We start from the raw sequence: 18,337 nt of genomic DNA, 5'->3' as shown, positions 1-18,337 counted from the left end.
TATGCTTCTATGATAAATCTAAACTGCAAATGAAAATATCCCTTTTCAATACAAGTATGTTCCAAAATGAATGTAAGAAAAAGACTAAAAAGGGCCCATCCTTTGGTAAATGTTACCTATGTCTAGCTTGTTCCCGCAGGAAGTGTTTCCCTTCACGTCTGTTGACAAGGTGAGAATTCCATATCTAAGAATGCCAAGTGGAGGAGAAAAGGATAACTAGCGCTAAGGAAGGAAGGACTTGTTAGTATTGTCTGAATAAAATGAACAGAAATAGAAACATTTTGTTGATTTGACTGGTGTTCAGTCCTTGGTGAAGTGCTTTACTGATGACTTCTAGAGGTAATGTGTCAGAACAGAGCTGGGAGTTTGACCTTTGGGTGCTGGCTAATGATGGTGTGATTTGGGAAAGTAACTCCCTGAACATCGTGCTCCCAACATATTTCTGACTTCCCAGCTCAGTTACTGGTAACATGCATCGCAAACAGACACATATTTTGTTATGAGAGAGACTTTTTTTTTAACGTTTCATTAAGCGACTAGTCCTCTCTGCAATGCACCATTCTAAAAGAAAATATCCATTGATTTGAAGTTATTTGAAGCTGGATTTGGAATAACAAATGATTTGAATACTTCTGAGGTTGCTATGAGAAACACACTTGATAAAACTGGGGAGGCAAATTTCTTTCACAAAAACCCATAGTGGCTCAAAGACATAAAAAGATTTGAAATTCTTAGGATGGCTACACAGCACTTGGTTAACCTACGTTGTTTGTCCCATTAGATACTGTTGTGATTCTTGCTCTCTACCAGCATCAAAGTTATAGATACCCTGGGAACGGCAGTTTCACCTAGGCTGTGACTCCCTTCAGCACTGAGCACAAGTTTTATATACTCAGGTGCTTACATTGAGAGCTTACATGGTGTTTAAGGATTTTGAGGGTCTTGTAGCTCTGGACTCAGGGGTGAAATTCATCCAGTGTACTTAGCAGTTCTTTCTATAGTTCTTCTACAGCACTTCTGAGGATACAAAGTGATTTGCAAACATTAATTAATTCTCATAAAGCCCTATGAGGCAGATAAGTGTTAAGTATCCCTGTGTTAGTACATATGAGAAACATGAGACCTGAGTGCCTTATGATCCATGCTCTTCTCTATATTCACTCCCAAAAAGGAATATGTGCCTTGGGACAGAGGAAATCCCCATTTTTTCGTCACTCTCTTGTTTTTCTTGGACCCTCTGTAGTCCTTCAAGGGTAGCAGGGATGAGGCTGGGATTCAAGCTACAGCGTGTGAGATTCAAGCTACACAGATTGGAAAAGAGAGGGAGCCTTGCTATGTTTGCTGCTGGTTTTGTGGGGGAAAGCAGTGCCCCTTATGCAGCCTGTGGGTTACTTGCTCCATGCTCCAGCACCCTGTTTGAAAGGTAGCTTGGGCTGCCAAAGTAGAAATCACTCCTGAAAGTGCAGGCATACTTGCGGACTACCAAGCGCAATGGAGCCAGACAGCAAGTGGAGGCAGAAGAAACAACCCCAGCTGAGTCCCGCCTGTCTCACTGAGGAAAACCATAGTCTTTTGAAAGAATGATAGAGCCTTGGATGCTCCAAATCTCAGTGTTTTTCCTCTATGTTGCTTTAGTGAGGTAAGCACAAACAGCGCCTAAAGTGACTTTCCAAATTCGTCAATTAACCTCAAGAACAATTTACAGCGTGGCAACCAGTATGGCCTTATTGAGGGCAAACGGCAGCTTTATGAGAGACATTAAAGTAGCCAAATTTTCATGCTAACATTATTGGGTGAGAGACATTGTTCTCCAGTTTTCGAGGCAGACTAGACATAAGATCATCCAAATCCTTTTCTGAATGCATTCTGACAAATTCTGACAGTGCCATGACTTCCCAGCCCTCGGTGCACAGCACATAAGCTAATGTAACAATTATAATTATGATAGTGATCAGACCTACCAGGCCTTTTTAAGACATGAAAATCAGACTAATTCTCTAGTTTCAAACACAATGAGTTCAAATATGTGATGTAAATGCTAAAAAAAAGATAACAGAATGAGAGGCATGTTAGGTCTGCACCAGCCAAACTTCTATTGTTATCTTAACAAGTCCATATTCTTCAGGCATTGTTTGTATTTCTATTGTGCCAGGAGATTTTATTCTTTAGTTTGAGGATTCTCCCTGAATGGGGGAGGGAAATGTTGCTATCACTGTGAAAAAGAAACATTTCTTTCTGACATATTAAGCATTAAGCGGATTATGTAAAGGCAAAGCATATTGCAGAAGGAGATGTTCTTAATATAGCTTTGACCATGAACCCATGACCCTCCAGAAAATTTAGGAGACTTAAAAACCCTATTGCTTTGACAGTCTTTTAATTTAAAAAAAATCTTGTAAAAAGATCAAGGAATTCATCCACTGTTATTTACATAAAATTCAACCTTTCCTGCTTAAAATCATGAATCATTTAATGTGACATCTGTAGGATATCTGAGGCAGATGCCATTAATCAAAGTAATTTCACAAATTCCAATTTAATTTGGATTAAAACCTACAACTAAGTCAGTAAATAGTATATACTGTACATGCGTTAAGGCTGGTGACTACTAAAGTCTCTTGGGTAGATAAACTAAGCACAGATTAGCCAGGTCTAAGCATATGTCCTCATCTAGGGAAAAAAAGATACCCTGACATTTCAGTGATGTAGATTTGAATCAGTAGCCACGAAAAATGGTTGAACATTTGTATTACAAAAGAGATACTATGGCACAGTCCCAAAGGTGCATTTCTTATGAATTAATTAGCTGCACAAATTATTTTGATAACAGTTACTGCACTTCTGAGGTGATACGGCTGCTCAGTGATGAGTACTTGATGATCAATGGTAGGCACTAGTAATATCCTTCATGCTGAGTGACTTTTATTACTATTTAGATTTACAGTATATACATATGTGTTTGTATCTACACTTAGCGCTTGATCTTCTTAACCTCCTTCTTAACTCCTCCTTAACCTAAGGTGCTCTGTTCACTATAATCTCTTCCTTTGGAGCCCTGTGGTATTTGGATAAAAGAAACAGGCAAACAAGGGGTTGGGATATCCTTCCATGCGACAGGGAGGACTATGCTTGGCTTTTGGCCACACTTGAACCTCTGCATATGCTTTGTTCTTACCTGTCATTCATGACACCATGGAATAATATAAAGCATTAAGGCCAAGGGGTCTGCATGATCTTGCTGCCTGTGAGGATCCTATAGGCTGCTATGCATTTGTTGCATCCACCTGCAATACACGGTTCCTTTGACTGAATTCCCATTGCTTTACCAACCCTGACTGATTCAGAAGCATCTGTTTGTAAGCAAACCTCTCCCTCCAGGCATAGTCCTTCTGGATCTGTACAGAATGACTTCTTACTTTCACAAAATGAACCTGAACACTGCTATGGCGTAAAGAAGCCTGCACGTTCCTGGACTTTTACAACAGATTACAACAAGTAAGCGTCTTTCATGGAACCCCAAAGAAGGACGGTCTCCGCTGGTCCCACCCAGAACACACAGAGCACCTTCGACTCATGATGAAGTGCCTAAGACTATTCAGATTCTTAACGTGGAACATATGCTTAATTGGACCAGACCTAAAAGCCACATGCACTTTGCCAGACCAGGCCCTAAGAAGATGAAATGAAGTATTTGTTGTCGCCATGCCACATTCAGTCATCTGAACAGCAGCAACCATATACAGCAAATACTCTGCACAGGAAAGTATTCTAAATAACCTCACCAAAATGGTACAGCTGCAAGAAACCCTATGGCGAGAAGGCCAAAACCTCTAATCCATTTATACGTCTAGTTGGTTTAAATGGCTGCTATTTCATCCTGTTACACCACCAGAAGTTAAGGCTCAGTGTGCTCATCAGACAACACAGATGATGCCAGCACAAAAACTAAAAACCGGTGTGTTTTTCCATGGAAGCAATGGGTATTTTAGCTGGAATAATTCAATATAAGAACAATGAACAAGAAAGAACAATCATCTACAAGAGATCCTTAGTACTTGGAAATGTTACAACAGGATAGCGTTAATTCTTGCATTTCTTTGAAGTTTCTTGACATATTACATCCGTACAAAGAGTTCATCATGATTAAGAAAAATATCCCGATCTTAGTAAAATAAACATGCTTCCAAGTTCCATACTTGAAACTCAAATGCCACATGTGCAATAAAACTAAACTCCATTTAAGGCAAGTAATATATGTCACTTCTAAAATTTCTTAACATTAAATAGCAGTAAGGGCACCCAACCCCCCCAAATTATCTGAAGATAAACATCATAGGCACCGTCAAAGAAAACAGAAGCTAATCTAATTGGAATTTCACTTTCCTGATCTGAGGACAAATCCCACAGTACCTTCATATGGTATTGAAGCAGCTGACAGAATCCGTTGCTACTAGTCTAGTAAATCACGACAGACTTCCACAGCTGGAGATCAAACAAGTAATAAACAGAAAGGCACCGATCAAGTTCTCCACCATACTTGTGACCAAACAAATTGTGTTCCTTCTGGGGTGGGTAACAGCCAGAGTTAAGAGTGACGGGAGGACTCGGGGGATGTGTATTTTGTCATTTAAATGCAGGTCCGTGTTCACTCTTAAAGCCAGCCAAACTATAACACTCAAGTCCGTGCTAAGAGGTGACTGCAGCCGGAGCTCAGGACTTCTCCTGGGGGGGAAGTATCTGAGCACCAGTGGGCACATAAATATTGGCCCAGGATGGCTTGGGGCTGAGCTACCCCGCTGAGCTGCTTCAAAGAACAGGGTGAGTCTGAGGTGGAGTTATGGCAAGCAGCCTCGACAAAAAAATGCAGGTACGTGGGGCTCAGCGTGCTCTCAAGCCCGCTCTTTACCACAGGGTAAATACAGACTGTGTTACCAAAGACGTTTTGCAGAGAAAACGTGCTGCATTGTTTGGTATCTTCTTTTCAAAATGCAGCTTTTCAAAAATGGGGGAGGAAAAAAAAAGGCAGCAAGGACCAATCAACCAACCATCAATATCAGTGGCTACTTCTACTTGTATCTTCTATTGGAAGAGTCTTTTGCACTCACATTTCCTTAATATATAAATTAGACTAGAAAACAACAATCAAAGGGTCCAGTCAGTGACTCAGACAAAAACAGTCCATTGAAGTCACCAGAGCTGCTGACTTGAGTAAGGGCTGCAAATCTGACTGCAAAAAAATTTTATTTCCAATACAAAAATAGAAAACTAAATGTGTAAAAAACACCGAAAATGAACAAAAATGCATTGAATGCAAGCACAGTTGATATGAACTGGCCTTGACCTCAGCTGACCCAAATTAAACTCCAGTTATTGTGGGATTAATTCTTCTGGCACAAAAAACACAGCCTGTCAACAGGAACTGAAAACATCCCATAAATCAAGAAACGTTAAAGCCTAGCTGAGGATTATGCATGAAGAGTGAGAGGATTATGATAGGAAACAGTTCTTAGCCTGATGAACAGTAAACTCAGCTTCCCAGATAAAGGAAATTGCATGTAATGCTCCCATACAGCCTAGAAGAAAATGCTGCAAGCTTTTGCTAGATGAAAAAGATACGAAAGTCAAAATCTGTGCGATGAAGCCTTCCCATGCAAAGCCAACAACTGGTATAGATATCTCTCTGTCTCTCTGTGTGTACGCAGCTGAAATTAACACATTTTCTCTTCTAAGTGGATTGCAGTTTGCCATATTTTTTCATTTATCTGTTTACTGTCAGTAACAGAATGCAATTTTCCACCATCTCTTTTAAGTTCTTGCTATCAGCATATCTGTTTTCAGGCTTTTTGCTTGATACTGTAGGTTATACTGTTGGTGAGGAGCTGAACAAGAGGTAAAGTTATTTAAAAAGACAGGAGATAAGGAAATGCATGCAATTTGTTGAAACTTATTGCACATGAAGGAATGCTGTCTTTCTCCAACTTAATGCGGACTACACAACTCCTCTGTGTGCCCCAGTGGGGAAGTAACAGGGAGATGGCACGTTAACATTGAAACTTCTGTGACGTGTCCATGCTCGCAGTAAAAGTTCTCCTTGTCTATGATTTGCCCTCATTCATTCCAGTTCAGGAAAGCCCTTGTGTATGTACTTAAGCTCTGCTGAAGTCAATGGGATTTCAGTACAAGCTTAAAGTTAACAATCTGTTGAGATCTTTCCTGAATAGGGATCTGTGCTTATTGCACTTGGTTCAATCAACTGACGAGATTTTGGTTTCTGAGTTTTTCAGCACAAGAACAGAAAGGGTATGTTTCATGCATTAAGATCAGTTCTTTCCAGTATTTCTAGTGTATGAAAATGTTTGGAGAGTGGTACAGAACAATTCATTCTGAAGAGACATCATTGTATATTGTACATATGCACACATACATGTCTACATTCAGAAAAATTTTGCTCAATATTGAAGAAATATTCACCTCTGTTTGGATCAATGCTGTGGTTGACTATTTCTGTAGCACAGTGTCCAGAATAACTGAATTATCCATGAAAGTTATACTGTCCATGTGAATGGCACACAGTCATTATGACAAGTGAGCGCTGTTCCGCACCCAGTGAAGTCCTTGTTGAGTGTACTGAACTAAATGCTCCATACTGCTGTGCAAGGTGATAGGTCCCATCAACGCATCCAAGTCGTTAAAAAAATCTACAAGGCAAAAAAGATTTGGCATCAGAAAAGTGAAGCTCTATTTGCTACTTGTCACCCTTTAATAGATTTTATTCTCTTGCAAATTGAGTCAAGCTGAACATTTCATGGGAATGAAAGTTTAGTGCTGGTGAGATTAATTTTAAAGCCCTGTGGTTCATGGTGTTACAGGCTGATGCACAACAATTTCTTTTCAACGAACAAAACAGTTCGACTTTGCTTTTCATTAATTTCCATTGAATCTTGATAAAGCAAACAGATGCTGGGCAAGATTTATTCTGAGAATAAGGACAACTAAATCAAAAAGTCTACTCATATATGTGAGTATATATATGCTAGATATCTAAGCTACTGTGACAGACAAATAGAGGCCTGTACAACATGGTCATCACAGCCTAAAGAGCAATCTGGCTAACTAGCCACTAAAGACTAAATTCAGTTGCCTATTTAGAGGCATGTAGTGCCCATTTGAGATGCCCTCAGGCAGTTGATACATACAGCCCGGACTTGCAGATCTAACACAGGACGTACAGGAGGCTTCTGGAGTGGCAGTGTAGGTAGGATACCTCAAATGGCATTTGGCAGCTATGGTTAGGCAACTGAATTGTATTCCTGCGTCCCCTTCAGGGTGAACTGAACAGCTCTCTGAACTCTGCTGTTTGTATGGAGCAAAGCTCCTTCAACTGTAATGGGAGATTAGCCCCCCAACTCACATATACACACCTACACTTCAGTGTCCTCATTTGGATTTGAATCCTGCCCATGCCCCTGCCTTAAATATATAAATCAGCCTGAAAGCCAAGGAATACTTTATCATCAAGTCAGATGCTGAGGCACATGCTCAGGGAAACCAGCTCAGCTGAGAGAAGTTTGCTCTGAAGGGGGAGCGAGGCACCTTGTTCCCATCTGTGTCTGCTCGGAAGGGGAGAAGGCTTGGGGCCGTTCATTCCTTCTGCAGAAAGGAAGTGCGCTCCTGCTTTTTGATGTGGTCAGGCTAAACGCATCCCATCCAGCTCCACGACTTTGGGGAGCAGGAAGCTGCCTTGCCTCCCAAAAACCTTTCTCTCCAGAATGACACAGATGGCAGTGAATGCTACCCACAGCTATGTCTGTGACCTGTCTGTCACCAGTCCTGACCAGCCAAATAAAGAAAAAAATTAGATGCTTCTGAGCGAGACAGTTATCAAAATTGCCTTTTTGGGCCGTTTTGGAACAGATTAGGAGCAGACTGAAGAAAAAAACACCTCTGCAGTCCTACTTTGCAGACAGGATTCCTATCAAAATAGTTATTTTCCTGATCAAAATCATGTGTCAGTCTTCTAGAATAGTCCAGTGCCTTGACTCACTCACCTCTGTTTTCCTTGGCCAGGTTGTCAGCCATCTCCCAGTAGTCATAGCTGTGCAGGATGCTGTTGGTGATGCTGACGTGGTTGGCGGCCATCTGATGAATGCGCTGCGGGATGTTGATGATAGGAGATGGGGAAGGGGCCCCTGTGCTCCCCTGGGATCCTACAGAGCTGACTGGAGAAGGGCTAGGGGACATGGGTGATGGAGTTCCTGTGCTCCTGGAAACAGATATTAATGCAGTTACTTAAAAGGGTGTTGTGATTAAAAACATGAGAGTAACAGAACATACTGCAGGTAAGAAAATATAATTTCTGACTGCCAATCTGATGTAAGTTTCTGTGCGGCCTGTGAACTTACTTCCCACTGGCACCCCAAGGTGATGGGTTCTGGGCAGCTTTTGATGAATTCTGTAAAGGAAAAAATAATTCACAATGCATATAATTTATATAAGACTATGAAATGAAAAACATTAAACAGTATAAAAGTAAAGAAATGTACAGAAAAAAAAGTGCAGATAGTCTCATGATGCAATAAACCCACTCAGCCTAGTCTGGTGTTGTGATGAAGCAGTGCTGCAGCACAGACTCAAATCACAGTCTATTAAACACACTGGGATGGGCGTTGGTTGGAAACAGAAACTTTTCACAGAAATCCTGGGAGTTCAGAAGAAAGTGCTGCCAGTACTCTGTGAGGTTTAGGCTGGAATTTCTTGTGATAGAGAATACCAGAAGGATTTCCTCCCATTCTCCTGCCCCCAAAGGCTAACGTCATTCTCCTAGGACCTGCGAGACTGCGCAAGTCTGCTCAGCCTGGCTGACCTCAGGGATGTGAATCTGAGGCTTCCTCAGCTCAGGTGGGTGTTTTAACCACCAGGCTCAAGAATCTCTCTCATGATTGCCTCTTGGAGCTGTTCCCTTTCGTCTGAATACGACAGCATTCACAGGGCCAGAGAGGCTGCCCTTGTAGACTGGTGGTTTTTCTAGCTGAAGGGTTCCCCAGACCCCCCCGCCCCGCCGAAGGAGACATTAGATCATTTAGTGTGATCTCTTGTATACCTTTAGTCATTAAGACTCTCACTGGTATATTGTGCTTAGGCTAAAGAATTCCATTGCTTGAGGAGAAGCTACCTCGTACAAGCACTACGTTTACGGATTAGGAGAAATTCAGGTGTCTGCAATAATGGAAATTGAATAGCTAAAATGATTCTAGTACTTAATCTACAAGATCTGGTGGGAATTTACTGGCAGGTTGCTGCCCATTTGACCTGTGGAAAAACTCCTCCCCTCTCCCAAATGCAGTGACTAATTTAATCCTGGGCCTGCAAGAAAGAAGGATGTAAAAACCAGAAGTCTAAGAAACAAAACTTTTCTGGTCCATCCCATCCTCAGCCTCATATTCAGCAACGGCCAGTTTCTAATTCTTCAGAGGAAAGTGACCTCTTCGCACCCTTCCCTGAAACCATACATCCAGATGACTGTGTGCTGGAGAACAACCCTCCCTTCTTGACAACCACGAGAGACCAAGTGAAGTCCTGCGGCTCAAGATCTGTTTACGGATATTGTTTAAATGCAAGGCTGCAGATGTTGCAAGCTGCAGGAGTTACAAGCGTTACCAGCAGCACAAAAACTCGTGGTCTCCCGTGGCTTAGGAAGGAAAAAATGATAAACAAGGGGCTTCAGAGCTTCATGGATTTCAGAGCCAGGAATAATCACCCAGGACACTCAATCTGCAATTTCCCTTTTCCACCAATCATGGAACTTTCACCAGAAGCTAAATTACTTTTTAAATATATTTTATTTTATTTTACTTAAAAAGGATAGCTAGTCATATAGAAACCCTATGACACTATTTATCCTCCTTGTTCTCCTGCGTCCTGTGTCTAAGATTTAGCAGGCCTCCCAGTTAGGAAAACAGATTCTGTTTCAGAGTTTTCAAGACTGGATTTTCTTAACTTCAGTGCTAGCTTTTGGATTTTGTTGGTCCAGTGCCAGTCCAGTGCATGTCACCTGGTATTATCAGCTCTGTTTCCATATACACAATGATCCCATCCTCTTTTAACCTGTTCTGAAGTAAGCTGGACGCATCTCCTGAGCCTCTCTTCAAAAAGTTTGTTTTCTCAGTTTTGACTGTGTCTGAACTGCCTTTTGTGTTCCCACATCTTTCATGCGCACACCAACACTGGCTGTATTTTAGCAGTGATCACATCAGTGCTGTGGGTGCCCTGGCATTCTTCCTGCATTTTGACACTCGGCCTTCTACATCCCAGGTAAGTGGTATGAAAAATAAGCTTTGGAGTGTTCCGCAGGGGATTCTTCCTTCAATGGGTTTTCTTTTTTTTTTGGCAGGAAGGGCTAAGGTGTGAAAGATAAAAAATGAAAAGTTCTCATTTACTATCCTAAATAGAACCAACCTGGGAATCCTCGGCATTTGCTCCTCTTACAGAATAGTTTCTTTTTTTTTTTTTTCTCTTCTGACTGTCTCAGAACTACTGGCCTTCATCTTTCTAGTGTAATGGAAACTGAGTACATGTTATTTACTTACAGAGTTGGAGGCAGGAAAATACAAAAACCGAAGTGGAGTCAAGGATGCTTCCGCTGTAAATGTAACCAGCCTCTGCCTTACTGTACAATTTCCCACACCTTTTTTCTCGTGTTTTAGGTATATTACTCCAGCCTCCTCTTAGTTCTGCACCAGAAATGTGGGAGTAAGGATTCTAAAGAATGTAATGTTGTAAGGGACCATCTCTTATCCCACTTTGCTTACTGCTACCCATTCTCATGGTTTCTTTATGCTCTCAAATGTGTCTGGCCCCTGAATATCTGTGACTTCTTTTTAGTTCTCTGCTGCATTAATTTTCTTTATAATCGAAAGAAAATACTTAAAAGGAGATTTAAATAATCATTTTTTCTTTTCTAAAAGAAAAGTGTGTCTAATTTTCCCTGCAAATGTGTGTGACAAGGTTTAAAATCTTTCTTTGATTGATAATATATGTGGAAGTTCTTAATGCAGTCAGCATTTCACGTCACTTGGTTTTGAAAGCTTTTAGATACCAAATATGAAATGAGTGGAGAATTGGCTTGTTTTCCACTGAAAATTATAGCAAATGGATTTTTTTTCCATTTTTACTTTCAAAGGTGAGAATACTTTCTAATGTGAAACTGCACTATCATATCAGCAGGAGCTCTGCAAAAAACAAGCTCATCTTGGCTATAGCAGAGTATAAGTCCATTTTATGTTTGCTGTGAAACAGTTTCTGTCTGCTAGTAGGAGATATTTTACATGGTTGAGAGCCTGACCAGCCTGTTCTTAATGCAGGTATTCTCTGAACTGGTAAAGAAAAATAAAGTGCTGTAATAGGCGCATATTTCTTTCCCCTCAAATCAAGTCATTGTTAGAGAAACATAACGTGTTGAATTATATATTGCTAAATTTTTAGAAGCAATTTCAGTGACTTCAATTTCAGTTTGACAACAATGGATCTGTCATTTTCCTTCATTGTCTTCATGTGTTCAGAATATGGTCATGAGCATTCGTGCTTGTATTTGAATTTTTTTATTAACAAAATGTCAAAGGATGGATGTTTTTCATTTCAAGGTACCTCCCTCTGCAAAAAAACCCCGGCAGATGAGCCCTGTGTTCAAAGACAAATGGCTGTTCAGGTCCCCCAAAAGAGTTTGTCTTAAAGCTTGTACTTTGTAAAGCTTGTACATATGTACTTCTATGTACATATTATTTTTTTAATTAGTAAGATGAAGGCTAGTTTTGTGTTTGGAGATGAAATGCTGGGTGAACTGACTGCTAGGTGAGCTCCACCTGAAAGGTTTTGTTCCTGAGGTACTTTCCGGAGCAAGGTTGCCTGTCAAAATAAAATACATTAAAATACTTTGAATGACTTCTTGTCCTTTTCAAAATAACCAGGGCTTGGACCTGCTAGAGACTGGAAAACAGAAGCAGTAGCAGGCAAAGCGAAGCAGGAAGGGGAAGCCAGCAGTGCTGTGTCAAGGACATGGCAGGCGGTTTGGTTGCCTTCTGATGCTTTTGTACAACTCCCACCGAAGTCAGCATGGGCTGTTTGCCAGTTCCTTGGGTAAGAACGTGTCCCACTGCACTGTCCTACCTATCGATGCTGCTAACTGGGAGCCCTGCAGCTGAGGACTGATCTAGATCAAAGTCCTCAACTCACAGGTAGTCTAGTGGAAAGTGTAATCCTGGAGGGGATTCTAAGAGCAAAATCTGCAAAACCTATTCACAACAGAGCTGCATAGCACTAGACACTTGACCAAGAATAATCTGAAAATACCTGTTTGTTAGTACTATAAAATTCTCATTCTTCATGAAGGGACACGGTGTGTATTTTGCAAAGAGGGGCCTTCGTGAAGACAGAACTGACTCAACTCTAGAACTGACTAGAGATCAAGTGTTGCCATGGAAGTCTATGGTAAAACTCTACTGACTTCACAGCGGAAGCCCAGCACAGCTACTGTTCAGTAAGATGCTGTATTTCCTATAATGACATGCTGATCTAAAAACATGTCATAAAGAATGCACCTTGAAATACTCAATAAGCGCTTTCGAATACTTGACCGCATGGTCTCTCTTGAGTCGAAACATCCTCCAGTACAGAAGGGCCAGGCAGCGGTAACTAGAACAAAAGGGAGAGCAGAAGGTAAAGCATGCCCCCTGAACAGTAATCCCAATTAGTTATCTTAAATTCTCAATCTAACATGCAGTGGAAGGCTGACAGCACCTTGCTTACTGTTATTATCACCATTTGTTTACAGTACTTCACACATTGCCATGGATTCATGTGCAATGCTAGGTATTACAGCCAGGACAGGTCACACTGACGAATGCTACCAGCGAGGTACTAGACAAAACATACTCAGAAAGGTTTGCAAGGTTGGGTTCCTAGGCCTTGACTCTGACTCGAAGTCTGCACACTTGACCAAAGGCCTCTCCTGTGAAAAGGTTATTACAGGCCTGGAACCCAACATAGGCATTTTTTTGTATTTCTTGTTGTAAATGCAAAGGCAGCCTGTTTGGGTATCTTATCCTGGGACTTTATTACAACAGCCTGGAGCCTGTATAATGAACTAGAGTCATCCTGGGTATATTTTGTGTACACCCAGTGGTCTCTTCCAGCAGCTGGAGATAGCTGGGAAATAGGGAAACCTTGGACCTGCCCAGATTTCACTGGCCAAGCTCCTCTGTGGAATACCAGAACGGAGATTGTGTTGGAGCCTGGAGGCTATTTCTAGGCCACCTGCCTGATTTGTTCCCCAGAGGAAACCAGCAGTGGGCTGAAAAACTCAACGTGCTGTACTGGAACTGTCTGACTCTGTGCTCCTTGTTAGCCTGCAGAGAGATGCACACCTTTAATGCTATGTAATTAAATGAGAGTAATAGCTACTAACTATAAGTATACATCACAGTAACTGATAATCAGCATTCAGGACACACAAACTCTTTTCTTCGCTATTGGCTTTAGGTTAACTGGTCTATTTTCCAAATCAAGAATCGCCACCACCTTTTCCCAGCAAGCTTTTTCATCGGCAAGCGTGGGATTGCCCCTCAGTAACACAGCTCTCGAAGCAAAAATCTGGTGTATTTTGCTTTTCCTTTGGCAGTGGAGGCCTTATTTTTAAAAGCAGTATTTAGCCTCGGGGCCAACCTGAAGCACCAGAAGGTGCCGTGAGTTTGGAAGTGCAGAGCGCTCCCCCATCTCCCCGCGCCCAGGAGCTGCCCAAACCTCAGCAAACCCCTCGAATTAGCGAACTGCTCTCGAAAAAAATCCCGGCCAGGGATTTCTCAGCCCGGCTGCCTCCCGTCCTGAAGGCAGAAGGTGAATTTCTGCCTTTGGCCGCTGGAGGACAGTCTCTCCTTAGGAGAAGCGGAGCCGGGTGCGCCGGCTGCCTCTGGCAGCCCGCCCGGCGGGCGCGGGGAGCAGCCAGGGGATGCGGTGGCCTCGCAGTCACCATCACTCTCACTCTGTCACCTTCACAGGTACGGCGCATATGCAAATGGTGTCAGCTCATCTGCTGGCTGGCAGACGGTGAGTTAGGGTTGCTATTCATCGCCCAGAGAAGGCACCGTCTGCTTTCCCTCGCGCTGACCTTTCTGCTGAAACAGATGCAGCAGCTCCGTGAATTTGGATGCGGCTCCGAGCACACCGAAGCGCTCCGGCAGCTCTCAGCAACCCTTCGTAACATGGCTTTATTTTTTTTTTAACCGTTCTTTAGTCGTTTTCCCACCTAAGCCTTTTTAAAGCAATTGCCACGGACGCATTCCGTGCTCCTCGCGAAGGCACAGCAAACCGGTGACAAAGAAAGGGCGTTTAAAAAAAAAATTGCATCTCTGAATATTTTGTTCTTTTTTATACAAATGATTAATTAGGACTCCTTATTTATGGAGGCTAAAGATGCATTTAATTTGGATTTTTAACAGATGGTTAATAGATGTTAAAAACACACTTGCTGATTGTAAATGTCCACTTACTGAGAATCAGTAACCATGTAATAGGTATTTTATGTATTATTACATAGATATTAAATTAAAATTTGATTTTAATAATGTTTTAGTATTTTACTAGCAATCAGCAACCATCCTATAGAATCTAAGGTGCGTGCATATACATCTAGAAATCTCAATTTAGGAGGTAATCCAAGAGGCTTAATTATCACATCCCTGTATCTCCCTTCATCCAATGTAAATATAATTTATGATTATTGAGCCTAAAATACCAGCCACAAAATTACCAACCTATTGGTACAAAAGTACATCACTCATAAAAACAACAAACCATCAGGCATTTAAAAATTAATTACGCTGACGTACCATAGCTGACCTGTCACAGTCAATAAGTATAAATTGCTTATTTAGAGAGACAGAATGCAGACCTGGTACAGTGATACAAGGGCTGGACCTTCCCGGAGCAGAAAGTATTCTCTTAATTTCAACAGACAACATAATCCTATCTGGCTGCGTCCAGCATCTGATTTTCAAGAACTGGCTCACTGCAGAAAAGAAGCCTTTTGAGGAAATCTTGATCTACTAACCATAATGCTGCCAGCTGTTTGTCTTCTGGCGTGGCGCTGGCGCCTGAGTGGGTTTTTAGTCTCACTGCATACCTTAAGCAAAAGGAAAAAAGCCAATGTGAGTTAACTGAGACAGCTTTATGTTACTCATCAGAGAGCTACGCTGGCCGATGTCATTTGATCTGCCCCTTTAAACATATTTGCTCAAGTTACTAGACATACATGTGCTTTTTCTGGTTGTGTTTCTGAGCTATTTTGCTACTAGCAGTGCCTCCCTGCACTCTTTAAACAGCAGTAACTCCCTTGAACATCCGTCAGTCCAGAGGGGAGCCTAGCTGGCGAGGTGATGCTGTCCTACCAAAATAACCTCCGCTGCTGTGGAGACCCAGTTACACAGAGTTCATGCAGAAAGGTTTTCACAGCCTTTGAAGGCAGACAGCCTGCCTTGAAGCTGGTGCTGCCCTCACCCTGCCAGTTCTGAGCGTGTCTACCCAGATTTGCTCCTCCAAGCAGAGCACAGCAGAGGGGGAACATGTGGCTCAGAGCTATTTTTGCTCATATGACATTACATTCAAATTCTATAAATATTAAACATCCACAGAGGTAGCACTGCTGTTTCAAGAGTGTATGTGCTATGCAATCACAAATTAGTTTCTGGAAATCTCAGCTTCCAGCTGAATACCTGAACAATGGACAAGGTTAGGACAATACACAACACTTCTGGGCTCGCTTCCAGAAAAATACCTGTTCCCGTAATTAGCTGCTTGTATTTTTTCTTATCTTTGCTTTCAAACTTTAATCCTGATACCTGTGTAAAGACTTGGTATGAACGTTTTGTTTCAACAGGCATACCTAGTAAACCACTTATTTTTCTGAGCTGCAGCAAGTGAGACCAACAGCAATTCACACTACAACACAACCACAGCTACACACATTATTGAAAGCTTTGGATCTGCAAGCAAAATTCATTTCCAGAGTTAGGACCATATATTTACTATCATGAGAAAAGACAGGGCAGACAAATAAAGAGCTTTCTGCCTTTTGAAAAAAGAAGGGAAGAGTTGCAGAGATGGGATGTACTATTCTCTTACTGAAAAAAATATATGATTTTGTTTAATAACCTTCCAGTTAGAAAGCTGGTCTCAATCCACTGAAATGCATGAGAAGACAGCCCTAAGTGGAATAAAATGCCAATGGAATTGTTAATACGTAAGAAAATCATTGCATCAACACTAAGTCTAAAAGAATGCAATTGTTTTAGAAGCTTTGCTGCATTATGAATTATGATTAAAAATTAAAACGTTTTACTTCCTATGAACTGAGTCTGTGTGGTTGACTGTCCTGAGGAATGATGCCATGGCCGCTGACAGTGCAGCTTTCTCTGCTAGTGTGGCTGGGCTCGCTCTCTTGTGGAGAGAGTCACTCAGCTGCTGGGATGATTTTGACCTTTGTGTTCTCTACCGTCACTGTCAACAACGTTAACTATTAGTACCAACTATAAAGGAGGAAAGGACTTAAGAGATAGACTTTCTTCATAGGGACTGAAGGTGGGACTGAATTCTAGAGTGTCCTGTTTGGAGAGCCATGAAAGGGACTAAATGTAGGGGCCTGCTTTAGTGTGAGCTGGACTGCTTTTGGGACTCCACTGGCTACAGTAGCAGCATACACACCAAATGGACCTTGAGCGTCCATTTTTCTATCACTGTTCACATCTTCATTCAGATAACCATTAAACTGCAGTCTTAAACACGTTGCAACATTTCGCAAACTACCGCTCCCTGAGAATGTTTCGGTATTATGTATTATTATTTGTCCCTTTTGAGTAGCGCAGGACTTATACCATGAAACTCTTGAAGTAATTTCAACTCAAGTAATATGAAAAGCTTTGGAGGTTTTTTGCATTCTACACAGTTTCCTGATACAATTTCCATAGAAATCACAGATAAGACATACATATTACATATGACTGACCAGGCACTTGGGAGGACTTCACTTCTCCCCTTTTACTGTATCTAGGGTATTATGTGATAATGTAGATGAGCATGTTTGCATGAACAGAGTAACCCCTGAGGTCATCTCCTCCCTACCTGATGAGTTCAACTGTTTCTGAATACATTGTATAAGGGGATTTAGATTCCATTGGGCCTTGTTCCATTGCATTTCCACACTCAATAAACGATAGTGCTGCTTCTGCATAATTCAGTGCCTTTCCAAACTTTTCCACCTAGAGGGAAAAAATAAGGACACAGAGAAATAGTGTAATCATCAAGATACGGTTACATTCGATGGGATTTTCTCAGCATCAGTTGTAAACTTGATGCAAGGTGGTATATCTTCAGTTTCACAAATTTTCCTACAAGAAAGCTAAAACCCATCAAACCCTGTGCATCAGTGAAAACCATAAGATACAGAAAGTAGAACTGAAAAATGTTATTTGGTCCACACTCTTGTGTCCAAAGAAGGATCAACTCTAGGACATTCCTGACACATCTTTGTCAAAGCTCTTCCAGTGCTGGAAATTCCACAGACTCATCAGGCCTTTTGTTCCAGCTTTCATTAAAAAGAGTTTCACATATGTTTGCAAATGTAGTTTTTCATCACTCGACAAAGAAAGGTAATGATTATCATGAACTAAGAGAATCAGAAATAATACTTTGACTACTAACTCTCTTATTCAAAGGCTCATCTCTGTTCTCATGTCTTCTTTATCCCTACCATTTTCAGCACTTGCTTGACCACACTCTCCTCTTGTCAGGAATTTGCTTCCTATATCCTCCTCCTCTTTCAGCTGCTCCCTCAGCTTCTCCTGCCATCCTGCTTCCTTGCCCCGTTTCTTCTCCTATTTTCAGTACTTCTTTGACTCTCTGTGTGTACTTATACAGATATACATACATATATGTCCTCAACAACGGTGTATATGCAAATGTGCACATAATGTTCATATGTGTACACTTACATACCACTTACCTGCTCTCAGAATTTCATTTTTGATGTGGATAGAGATGAATCATACTAATACCTCTCTGTCCTGACTTCTCTTTCCTTCAGTCAGAACTCCTGCGGTACATAAAGCCCATTAATGGACTGGATGCATTTGGTTGAAATCTGATGCACACAGTGAAAGGTTAATGGACCTTATTCTTTTCCAAGGGATAAAGATTTTAAATAGTAACTTTGGAATGGCACACTGGCTTCAATCTATTTTAGGTTCTTATATGACTCCCATTGCGATCATACCAGAGAACTTCACAAACTTTT

The 18,337-nt window shown here is 41.5% G+C and overlaps 1 protein-coding gene across 1 annotated transcript in view; it reads right to left on the bottom strand.

Moving 5' to 3' along the window:
- Window positions 1–5,974: 5,974 nt before the first annotated feature.
- AFF3 (AF4/FMR2 family, member 3) overlaps window positions 5,975–18,337 on the bottom strand; it is a gene marked incomplete at its 5' end in the record, with an annotated part of 35,317 nt that continues 22,954 nt past the window's right edge. The window contains 6 exons of the mRNA XM_009574864.1: window positions 5,975–6,698; window positions 8,049–8,263; window positions 8,403–8,452; window positions 12,594–12,687; window positions 15,101–15,172; window positions 17,167–17,303. Coding sequence (XP_009573159.1) covers window positions 6,577–6,698; window positions 8,049–8,263; window positions 8,403–8,452; window positions 12,594–12,687; window positions 15,101–15,172; window positions 17,167–17,303 — 690 coding nt within the window. The remainder of the gene's footprint in view (window positions 6,699–8,048; window positions 8,264–8,402; window positions 8,453–12,593; window positions 12,688–15,100; window positions 15,173–17,166; window positions 17,304–18,337) is intronic.

The sequence above is a fragment of the Fulmarus glacialis genome, unplaced genomic scaffold, assembly GCF_000690835.1.
Source record: "Fulmarus glacialis isolate BGI_N327 unplaced genomic scaffold, ASM69083v1 scaffold15630, whole genome shotgun sequence".
NCBI lineage: Eukaryota > Metazoa > Chordata > Aves > Procellariiformes > Procellariidae > Fulmarus > Fulmarus glacialis.
This window is presented reverse-complemented; position numbering and strand designations above follow the sequence as displayed.